This window comes from Medicago sativa, chromosome 8 (genome assembly GCF_051527215.1).
Source record: "Medicago sativa cultivar Bolivia chromosome 8, Bolivia_mono, whole genome shotgun sequence".
Classification (NCBI taxonomy): domain Eukaryota; kingdom Viridiplantae; phylum Streptophyta; class Magnoliopsida; order Fabales; family Fabaceae; genus Medicago; species Medicago sativa.
Genome location: NC_140756.1, coordinates 91,948,897 through 91,960,524, shown reverse-complemented (window position 1 = coordinate 91,960,524; position 11,628 = coordinate 91,948,897). Strand labels below are relative to the sequence as shown.

At 32.7% G+C, this 11,628-nt stretch overlaps 2 protein-coding genes across 3 annotated transcripts; both read left to right on the top strand.

Annotated features, from left to right (window-relative positions):
- The first annotated feature begins 629 nt into the window (after positions 1-629).
- On the top strand, positions 630-3,699 carry LOC146903295 (heat shock 70 kDa protein). Its single transcript, XM_085737772.1, has one exon. The coding sequence runs from the start codon at positions 1,539-1,541 to the stop codon at positions 3,492-3,494; it is 1,956 nt and encodes a 651-aa protein (XP_085593898.1). The 5' UTR covers positions 630-1,538; the 3' UTR covers positions 3,495-3,699.
- A 2,403-nt stretch (positions 3,700-6,102) lies between these two features.
- On the top strand, positions 6,103-10,266 carry LOC146903294 (Translation initiation factor 3 protein). Of its 2 annotated transcripts, none has more exons than XM_085739381.1 (8): positions 6,103-6,407; positions 6,501-6,600; positions 7,002-7,054; positions 8,296-8,351; positions 8,457-8,490; positions 9,250-9,322; positions 9,416-9,508; positions 9,820-10,266. In XM_085739381.1, the coding sequence occupies exons 1-8, from the start codon at positions 6,157-6,159 to the stop codon at positions 9,958-9,960; spliced, it is 801 nt and encodes a 266-aa protein (XP_085595507.1). In that variant the 5' UTR covers positions 6,103-6,156; the 3' UTR covers positions 9,961-10,266. The 2 variants fall into 2 exon arrangements, with proteins under 2 accessions (XP_085595507.1, XP_085595508.1); XM_085739382.1 differs by having other exon boundaries at positions 9,727-10,266.
- Positions 10,267-11,628: the final 1,362 nt, after the last annotated feature.

Sequence of the window (11,628 nt, the reverse complement as noted above, 5' to 3'; positions counted from 1 at the left end):
GTTCACAATCCACACTATACTAGTTCCTTCAAAAATCCATACTGTACTGGTGTTCATTCATACAAATATTTTCCCACAATCGAGCACGTTAAATTGTTTTTCTTGTGAAACTTCCCTTTTCAACTTGTAATGCATCGTTAACACCATTTATCGATCTTACTACAACTAGTTAAAAAGAACCCTAATATTCTCATTTACTTTACACTTCTAGCCATACACGTGTGTATAGACCCACAAACACATAACATCTTTCTATATTTTTTTTAATTATTATTATGAGAAATGATAGATACAGTGACAAAATTTATCATTTTTTTAAGACAGTGTATTAGCTAACACCTTTCTTTAATTGTTCACCATTACCTTCTTTGATTTCTACCAAATAACAAATTTAATTGGTTGAAACTTTTTTTAATTAAAAACTCATTAAATAAATAACAATGCTCTTATTATTATTCGATTACAATTTACAAAGAATTCTCATTAGAACAAAATCCTCATACTAAGTATACAACTTATTTAACATGCCTTTAATTCAATTAAATTACCTTTACTTAGGAGACATACATATAATCAGTCCTACATCATTTAACATTAACATCATATAGGAAACATGACATAAGTTTTTTTTTTTTTTTTTTTTTTTTTTTTAAGAAAACATGACATAAGTTGATCCAATTAAATAAATTGATCCAATTTAGAGCCCGTTTGTTATAGTTTTTTTAAGAAAAAAGTCACTTTTTTTAAGAAAATAATCACTTTTAAGAGTTTTGCATCCGTTTGTTACACATTTTAAAAAAAATCAGAATATAAAAAAAATTCTAGAAACAGCTTCAAATGAGAAGCTGTTAAGAGCAGCTTTTCAAAAAATAGATTTTTTTTAGAGGAGAGAGAAAATATGATTTAAAAGATTGAACTAATTTTGTAACAAAAAATCTCTCTTATATAGTTGTATCCAAACAAACAAGATTATTTGTTTTAAAAAAGTGATTTTTATTACGGTAAACAAAAACACAAAATATACTCTGATTTTTCACAAAATCTCTAAAATATAATCTTTAAATTATTTTATGTCAAAATCACTTTTATTTTAATTTGTAAGAAACATGCTCTTAAACCACATATAATTAATCTGTTCAACACTTTGATGAAATAATCAAAGTCGAAGCACATGCAGTTATAATTTTTGAATCCGATAAATCTTTATCTCAAAATTAAAGCAAGAAAGCACTTATTATTATTCTAATCTGGAACCTCCTCACAGACTCGAGAAATGTCCACCTTTGGTCTGTTATTTTCCCTCGCCACCTCGCAAATTCTAGAACTCACTCCTAACTCCTACACTTGTCCTATCGCTCATATAAATTACTCTCTTCACTTCACCTTTTCCTCACACATCAATCATCGAAGAATCATCAAATCAAACACTGCAAACAACAAACCAACCGCAAAACAAACTCTCAAATTTTATTTTCCTTCTCTTTCTTTCTTTCAAACTTTCATTTAAAAAAATCTCCCCAGAAACTAACTCTGTTACTATGGCGACAAAAGAAGGCAAAGCCATTGGCATAGACCTAGGCACAACCTACAGCTGCGTCGGCGTATGGCAAAACGACCGCGTCGAAATCATACCTAACGACCAAGGCAACCGCACAACACCATCCTACGTGGCATTCACTGATACCGAACGACTCATCGGCGATGCAGCAAAGAATCAAGTTGCTATGAATCCACAGAACACCGTCTTCGATGCTAAGCGTTTAATCGGTCGTAGATTCTCCGATGAATCAGTTCAAAACGACATGAAACTATGGCCGTTTAAAGTCGTTCCAGGTCCAGCTGAAAAGCCTATGATCGTTGTTAATTACAAAGGCGAGGAGAAGAAATTTGCTGCTGAAGAAATTTCTTCAATGGTGTTGATCAAGATGAGAGAAGTTGCTGAAGCTTTTCTTGGTCATACAGTGAAGAATGCTGTTGTTACTGTTCCGGCTTATTTCAATGATTCTCAACGTCAAGCTACGAAAGATGCTGGTGCTATTTCGGGTTTGAATGTGTTGAGGATTATTAATGAGCCTACTGCTGCTGCAATTGCTTATGGTTTGGATAAGAAAGCTTCCAGAAAAGGGGAACAGAACGTGCTTATTTTCGACTTGGGAGGTGGAACTTTCGATGTTTCTCTTCTTACTATTGAAGAAGGGATCTTCGAAGTGAAAGCTACTGCTGGTGATACTCATCTTGGTGGTGAAGATTTTGATAACAGAATGGTGAATCATTTTGTTTCTGAGTTTAGGAGGAAAAATAAGAAGGATATTAGTGGAAATGCCAGGGCTTTGAGGAGATTAAGAACTGCTTGTGAGAGAGCTAAGAGGACGCTGTCTTCAACTGCTCAAACAACAATAGAAATTGATTCTTTGTTTGAAGGAATTGATTTCTATGCAACTATTACGAGGGCGAGATTTGAAGAATTGAATATGGATTTGTTTAGGAAATGTATGGAACCTGTTGAGAAGTGTCTAAGGGATGCTAAGATTGATAAGAGTCAAGTTCATGAAGTTGTTCTTGTTGGTGGATCAACAAGGATTCCAAAAGTTCAACAGCTTTTGCAGGATTTCTTCAATGGGAAAGAGCTTTGCAAGAGTATTAACCCTGATGAAGCTGTTGCTTATGGTGCTGCTGTTCAAGCCGCGATTCTGAGCGGTGAAGGTGATGAAAAGGTTCAAGATCTTTTGTTGCTTGATGTTACTCCTCTTAGTTTGGGGTTGGAAACTGCTGGTGGTGTTATGACAACTTTGATTCCTAGGAACACAACGATTCCTACGAAGAAGGAACAGATTTTCTCAACTTATTCAGACAATCAACCTGGTGTTTTGATTCAAGTTTTTGAAGGTGAACGTGCAAGAACAAAGGATAATAATCTTCTTGGGAAATTTGAACTCACTGGTATTCCTCCTGCTCCAAGAGGTGTACCACAGATCAATGTTTGTTTCGACATTGATGCAAATGGGATTTTGAATGTTTCTGCTGAAGATAAAACAGCTGGAGTGAAGAACAAGATAACGATCACGAATGATAAGGGGAGGTTGAGTAAGGAAGAGATAGAGAAGATGGTGAAAGATGCAGAGAAGTATAAGGCAGAGGATGAAGAGGTGAAGAAGAAAGTGGAGGCTAAGAATTCACTTGAGAATTATGCTTATAATATGAGGAATACTGTTAAGGATGAGAAGATTGGTGGGAAGTTGAGTCCTGATGATAAGGAGAAGATTGAGAAGGCTGTGGAAGAAGCTATACAGTGGTTGGAGGGGAATCAAATGGCGGAAGTGGATGAGTTTGAGGATAAGCAGAAGGAGTTGGAAGGAATTTGTAATCCAATTATTGCTAAGATGTATCAAGGTGGTGCTGGTGGAGATGTTCCTATGGGAGATGGTATGCCTGGTGGTGGTGCCTCTAATGGGACAGGCTCTGGAGCTGGACCTAAGATTGAAGAGGTTGATTAAGTTTTTGAAACCCTGGTTGTGTCCAATGAGTTACTATGCAAGTTGTCTTGTGTCCTGTTAATGTTTAGTCACAGAATTAGGCTCGAGCATGTCTAAGGTTTTATGTCTTTTTAGCTTTGTGTGATCAGTGTAATTTTGTTTTACTTACTTATGAACAATGTAACTTCTGAGAGATGAAATAAAATGAATGTAATTTAATTTTTAATTTTTGTCAATTTATATCGCTTAAATCTGATGCCACCTGTTAAAAGGTGGTTCTCCATTCATACACTTGATGACTGCGTTAAATTATTTTGGTTCATAGCTGATGATGCAGAACTTGCAATGGTAAAGGTCACATTAAACTTTGATATTTTGGTTTTGTACTGCAACATTCTCAATAATAAATTTCACTCACTTAAATTAAAATGTGATGGAGTAAAAAACTACTACTAAATTACACGGCCCTTAACTTAGAGGTTCGTTATATCTTTGTCTTTTAATTCATAAGTATAATGAATCCCAAACACTAATCTAGTATAGCGTTCATTCTTTTGGAAAATCAACAGCTTTTAATAAGAAAGCATAAAAAAGAGAAACGAAACTGGATGTCTCCATTAGAATTACATTCATGGACTTGTGAAATGCTGCAGACAATATTATGATTTAATTTACGTGGAGGAAAGCTATCGATGGTTTGGATTTGAACTAAAAGTATGTTGTCTCAACTATTTTATTACCCTAAACATCTTAATTTAGCTAGTTGTCAAAGCTTAGTGGCACCATGGTCCATAGGTTCTCATTACTTTTGTGTGGGTAACATCCATGAGCTGATTTGAATTTTGGATACTAAAGAAACACTGTTTTCTACTCTCTCTTTTTTTACCGTAATAGTGAAGTAAGTTATTCAAAAATATTTGTTCTGTATTCTCCGTAAGTTATCTTAGAGGCACAATTCATCCATCAAACATCCCTTTTATTTCATTCCTTTCATATTTGATATATCTGCTTTCTTTCTGTTGAGCAAACCCTTTTGTATAAATCTGGCAATTCTTAACATTATAGATACAAAATTTTGTTTAATTAGAATTTTTTTCTTTTCATTTTAACATATAATACAGGTTTGATTCAATCAATAGTTTAGAACTAGCACAAGACCTTAACACCAAATAAATGTTAGCTGCTTGTCTCTTGATAAAACTAATATTTTGATTTTGATGAAAAGTCAACAAGGCTTTACAACGTGTCAACAACAAGACCAAACTCATTTACATCAACTACGTGACTCACAAGTAGATGGTAACTCTTTGAACTCCTAGCTGATGCAACCAACTTAGTTTTCTCTTCATTTTCGCAAGAACTTCGTTATTATTTTTGACTAAACAGATAAAACCATAATAATTAACTTAAATGGACGATAACGGACGTCAAAATTAACCAAAAAATTAATCTGTTCACTTCAACATATTTTTCAAAAATTGATTTTTTTTTCCCTCACCAAAGAAAAAATGAATTTTTTTAAAAGGCACAGAATTGGTTTGGTCGGATAAAGAAATATTTGTTGATTTACAAACAAACATTATACAGTCAGCACCAACTAGTATAATCGTAGAAAAGATATCAATGAAAAGTTGAATTTTACCCGACAATTTCAAATCACACCCTCTCTCAGCTTTTCAAAGAAGCTTGAATTCATCAAATTTTTTTTTGAGGGAGTCAAATTATGAGTTATAGCTTTTATAAGGAAAAAAATCATTTTTTTTTAAAATAATCACTTTTAAGGGTTTTCATCCGTTTGTTACAGTTTTTAAAAAAAAAATCAGAATCTAAAAAAAATAAAATCTAAAAACAGCTTTAAATAAGAAGCTGTAAATAGCAGCATCTCAAAAAATAGATTTTTTTAGAGGAGAGAGAAAATATAAATTAAAAGATTGAACTAATTTTGTAACAAAAAATCTCTTTTATATAGCTCTATCCAAACAAACTAAATTATTTGTTTTAAAAAAAATTGATTTTTATTAGGATAAACAAACGCAAAATAGATTCTGATTTTTTTTATAAAATCTCTAAAATATAATCACTGAATTATTTTATGTCAATATCACTTTTATTTTAATACGTAACAAACGAGCTCTATATTCGTATCATATAAATATTAAAATATTGTGTAAACATAGTTGAATTGAGTTTTTATAAACACTTGAACTAAGTTTGCAAAAGCGTACTTAAAAAATTGAGTTTGTATAAGCATATATTTAGGTTTATCTGAACACACTTAAACTAAACTTAAATAAGCTTTGGAACTCATAATTTATGGCTATTTTGACTAAGTTTATATAATCTTATATATTTGAACTAAGTTCTCAGAAACACATATATTTTAAAATAGATGACGTACCATATTCGATACATATTCTACCTTGATATCTGATCGATACGCTCCGATACGTATCAAAAGTTTTATTATTCAAAAAAAAAAATTTGAGAAAGATTTAATCTGTGTGAGGGGTGTAAGTAGCCAAAATATTAATTTGTGGGAATTTAATAACCAGGCCCAATCCTCAAATTTTCATTGGTTGTTCTGAAAAGAAAAGAAAGAAAAGAAGATTGTAGATAAGAGATACTTCTTATACTTACTAGAACATGCATCGGAGTTGAACCGTGGAAAGTGTAAACCAACGCCATGGCTGGCATTACCACCACCACCGTCGTTCCCGTTAAACTCAAAGCCTCGCATCTATTCTCTAATAAACTCTCTATTCCTCATTCCCTCAATTTTCAATCTTCTCCCTCATTCACTCTTCCTTCCCACGCAACCGTTCGTTACGGTGTTAACCTCCGTCCTTCCGCCTACGGTGGCGGTGGCAACTTCAGAAGACCTCCTCCTAACAAAGATGCTGACGATGAACAAGCTCTCGACCTCTCCAAACTTAGGTACGTATTCTAACTCATACTTTACTCCATTTCATTTCTATTTCTATTTCGAATTTTTGTGCTTAATGATGTTACTTTCGATTTTTGAAATAGGTCGAATACCGTTAGGCTTATTGATCAGAGTCAGAATATGGTTGGAGTAGTATCTCTTGATCAGGCAATTCGAATGGCTGAAGATGCTGAACTTGATTTGGTATGTTCATATTTTTGACTCAGTTCTATCATATAGGCATGATTTGGATAAACAACTTATTTACTGCTTATAGCACACACACACACACTTATGTATAAGCTATTTCTATAACAAAAAATAAATAAAGTTAAATTGTTTTTGTATATGCTATTAGCTGTTTTAATAAGATATCTTGGAGAAATTTTGAAAAAAATAAGTTGAAAACTGCTATAATGAGTATTGCGAATGCAAGGGATTGATTGAGCTATTTCTAGGTTTGTGTTGTTGAAAACCCAACTCTTTCAAATCAGTTCACAATATATTCAGCATACACTTCTTTTCCATTGACCTTTGAGCACATATTACTTATGACATGACACAATTGCATAGGCTTATTTTTTTCCACTCTCTTTCCCCTGTAGGTAATAGTATCTGCAGAGGCAGATCCTCCTGTTGTTAGAATAATGAATTACAGGTAAGAACTCAGTCCGTCCTGAAATATATTAAACTTTACATTTTGTATTTTTAGTCTCTCTCACATCCATACTTACACACACACAACTTGCATTTTTTTTTTTTTTGAGATTGAATATAGTATAAAAAAAAAACCAGTGGTTGATGGCATTACAAAGCAATGCTTTTAAAAATCGGTTCAGTCATTGAACCGGTTAAGACACTTATTCACCGTTCAGTGGTTCAACTTTAGTTGTATCGTTGTCTAGCTAATGATAATTAAATTTATGTTTCTGAGATTATATAATACATTAAGTAATAAATTAATATAATAATATTGAAGATATAGACAAATTCAATTTTAAACTAATATAAAATGATTATATTATATGTTTTGGTTTGTTAGTTTTTTGGTTCAAATTGATTAGACTCCTCCTGACTGGCTCCCAAACCAGCCGGTCCAATTTTCATAACATTGGTATAAAGTGGTCATGTAAGGATGCAATAATATCTATTTCGAATGTTCATTTTTGGATGCCAATCATTAAGTAGCCACAAGTTGGTTATAGGAAGATAGACAATTATCCAAATTTGGTGTATAGCGTTTCTTTCTTCTAGCCTTATGCAGCTACTTGGTGTTCCAATTTTAATGTGACAGGGGAGAGTGGTAGTAAAGGTGGGAGTATCGGTTAAAAGCATGTCTAAATATCTGCAGCGTGAAATGGATAGCTCAATTTTTAGGGCTTTGTTATTTTTATAAGTCTTTAGGATTTGTGTTGCCGTTTTTTAAGATTAAGATGGTGTATTTGGTTCTCTTTTAGACTCTAGCTCTATTTATTAGAGCCATCTAATTAATATTTACAGTATCATCTTCTACACAACATTTCCTGTCTTTTTTTCTTGCTCTTATAATAAAACAAATGCATCATTTGCATTGAATGAAATGTTGTGCTTTTATTTTGTCTTGAATGTTGTTAATTTGGATGGTAGGTGATTTTCTAATTAAGATTCATTCCAATTTTGTTTTTTCGGGGTGGGGCTATCGTGAAGAAAACAAGCTATCAGTAATGTAGAATCAACATAGAGATTAACCCAAACATGTTGTTTCATGAAAGACATTTTTCCTTTGACTTTCACTTAACACAATCAGAAGAATCTCTTGGTGGGGCTGTGTTTACTTCTACTTCTTTTCTGCCTGCTCACTTGCATACTTACTCGTGGACCTTGAAAGTCAGTGTTCCTTATATTTTTCTTCTTATACAGTAAATATAGATATGAACTGCAGAAGAAGAAAAGAGATCAGCAGAAGAAAAGTGCTGGTAAGCATTGTATTTATTGGACTGACATTTTCCTTTATATCATTTACAATTTTACAGAATTCGGTCAAAATATAAATTGCTGATCAAATGATCTTTTTAATGTAGCTAGTCGGATGGATTTGAAGGAGCTCAAAATGGGGTAATATCCTAAAGGAGCCTAGATCATCCTTTCTCATGTTTCATAGAAAATAAAGCAGAAAAGAAATATCTGAATTCTTGTTCTTTGGTTCCTAATCAGATTTGACCCATTCTTGGTTATGGATCAATTTAATCATCAATATTTTTATAAGGGTTAGAAATGTGAACAAATACATTTTTGTTATTGCCGTACATTCTTACGGGGTTTACTCTATGTCTCTTGGAAGGCATTATACCTATCTTTACTTGTTAATTTTTTTCATTGCTCGAGAAACTAGAAGAAATAAGCTGCATCTGTTGTGCAGTTTATTGTTCACAACTTGCTTCTTGGTTATGAACTTGGGTTCAGTTAGGAAACGACACACCAAGAGGAGTTTGTTTAATCCTACTGCTCAAAGATAAACATAGGAAGTGGCAAATGTCGGGCCTTTCATCATTTATATCTTGTTTCTTTTTAATGAATGTGCAATCAATTAGGACAAGGTGCATTTAGAGCAGTTTGTTTGGTCTTGCTGCTTAACGATAAACGTGGGAGGTTTGATGTGATGCATCGCAGTATAAAGATAGATACAATTGACAGAACAGTATCATTTTAAAGCATAAACATTGTCTTGGGTTATTTTTCTTTTGATAACATGAACTCAATTTGACCAGTTCCAGAGTTTACTTTTTATGAACCAGCGTTAGTTTTGAGTTGTAGTTATACTCAATTATTTTTGCTAGAATGTGATTTTGTTTTTTGTTTTGGTTATTTTAACAGATACAACATAGATCAACATGATTATTCTGTACGTTTGAAAGCTGCACGGAAATTTTTGAATGATGGTGACAAGGTTACATTAATTCTTTTGATATTGCACACTATACATACAAATTAAATATGTTATCTTCAAGTGTATTCAGATCTTTTGGATCAATTGCTGCAGGTTAAGGTCATAGTAAACCTTAAAGGTCGTGAAAAAGAATTCAGGAATAATGCTATTGAGCTTATTAGACGTTTTCAGAACGATGTTGGGAAGGTATGTGATGCCGCTTTGCTATGTTCTGGTTGAGTGATATCATATTTCTTAAGCATTTGTACCAACAAAGAAGGTCCTATGCTGTAGTACTAGCAATTTAATTTATTGACGTGCTTTACAGATACTCTCTTGGCACACTTCAATACTTCTTAATCATCACATTATTAATGTCTCTTTTTCTATTTAAATCATTTATGTTTAGCATATTCATTTTGCAGCCACTCTGCTGATATCTTATTTTATTATCACCGGAGAAAAAAAATTACTGCCTAAGTAGAAATTTATATCTAAACCACGCGGGTCATTTGCAGCTTGCAACAGAGGAGGCTAAAAACTTCCGTGACAAAAACATCTTCATAACTTTGATTCCAAATAAAACTGAAGTGCAGAAACCTCAAGAAACACCAAAGAAAGCTGCAGAAGATGAAGTCTCGGTCAGTGTCGAAGCATAGTTGAAAACTTCCATACGGGATTCTAGTTGTCGAAGGAATGCCTTGCAACTGATATTGCTCTGTTGTGGAATTTTGTTTTGTATGTATAGCATGCATATAATTCATGTGATAATAGTATATAGTTCACTAGAAGTTTAATTATAGAGGCAGCCTTGTCTATTGGAACGCTAAAGCCTGAAGGGATTCCATTAACCGCTCTCTTCAATAATGTATTCATAGAACAACAGCACAAGGCTGATCGATCACCCAGGATGATAATCTTATGCAGTTGCTTGAGTTGCAATGAATCTCAACCTTCGAATTTCATTTCATTTTTTAATGATAAAACTATGAATCAACTTAATTTAAAACATCATTCGTATATTCAAAACTGTATTGATGCATCTATTTTTTGCACCTTAGAGAATCTGTATCCATTACCCCCATTTCAACAAAGCTTCAGTAGTTATACTTTTTGAAGTTGAATTAAATTCCAATCCAACGAATACCAAATTGATGACTGGTCAGAGACTCCATACATTGACCAACCAACTATAGTAAGAAATCCCTCTCTTGGGAATCATGCCAGCCTGGGTGATATGGTTGATGATGACTCAGTACCAGTCTATGAGCGCAGCTTATGTATAATCTTGATTCAAACTTGTTATTTCAGCTCAAGATGTAGATGCTGCAACGTACATACCTAACGACTTGAAGGTAGCTTAGTTTTGAAGTGCTTACGTTTGAAGAATGCTAACATGTCAAATGTTTTTTCTACACGCACAAGTAAACAGAACGTAGTACTGAAAGCAACATGTTATACACATGCACCTTGTTTAGATATTCTAGTATATCCTTTTGGTAGATAAACCTTTTCCTTGGTTACAAATACATCTTTTTCCGATTAAATTCGTGCCTCATCTTCTCGGTATATTCATTTAATTTCTAATAGAAAACGTTAGTAGATAAGTAAACAACTCTAAAGCATTATGCAACATTAATGTGGTTGACTTAATATTGAAGTAGTTCTAGAGAGGAAAACAAAATAACTAAAGATGAGATGTATTACGTAGAAGAAACAATTGGTGTATTGAGAATGAGAGCACATTAAGTGAAGTCGTATTCAAGGATTCAACCTTTTTAAAGTGATCGTTAAAGTGATCGATCTAATTAGAGTTATTAATCTATAAATCAATGGATTTTTTTTTTGGTTTTTTGGTGTCCGGGATTCGAACCCCGGACCTTGCCCTTGCATATATTATGCATTGTTCTTACCATTTAAGCTAAGCGACCAATAAATCAATCAATGGTTTATATCATACAAAAATGTATAACTAGATATATTATTTTATAAAAAAAAAAACTAGTTATATTATCAAAGAATCGAAACACAAAGTTTGATGCACATAGATTAATGATACTTTAGAAAAAAAATATAAAGCTAACTAGATTAAATAAAATATGCGAACAAGATTTTTTTTACTTTTTTTTACATATAAATCCAATCAATTTTTTATTTTATAAAATCATCTTTTCTCGTGAATTTTCATGGAATGCAATGATTTGATTTCTTATAAAGTATAATCATAAAACAACTAATATTTCATTTCATTATTAAAAAAAAGCTAAATAAAATCCCTAGAACCTCCTTTCAAAAAAAAAAAAATCCCTAGAACCTTCCTTAAAAAT

What these genes read in the sequence shown, in the direction of transcription:
- LOC146903295 (XM_085737772.1), top strand. Translation starts at nt 1,539, where the DNA reads ATGGCGACAAAAGAAGGCAAAGCCATTGGCATAGACCTAGGCACAACC.
- LOC146903294 (XM_085739381.1), top strand. Translation starts at nt 6,157, where the DNA reads ATGGCTGGCATTACCACCACCACCGTCGTTCCCGTTAAACTCAAAGCC. An exon ending in CTCGACCTCTCCAAACTTAG is followed by an intron (nt 6,408 to 6,500) that starts GTACGTATTCTA and finishes TTTTTGAAATAG; the next exon opens with GTCGAATACCGTTAGGCTTA. An exon ending in TCAGCAGAAGAAAAGTGCTG is followed by an intron (nt 8,352 to 8,456) that starts GTAAGCATTGTA and finishes TTTTTAATGTAG; the next exon opens with CTAGTCGGATGGATTTGAAG.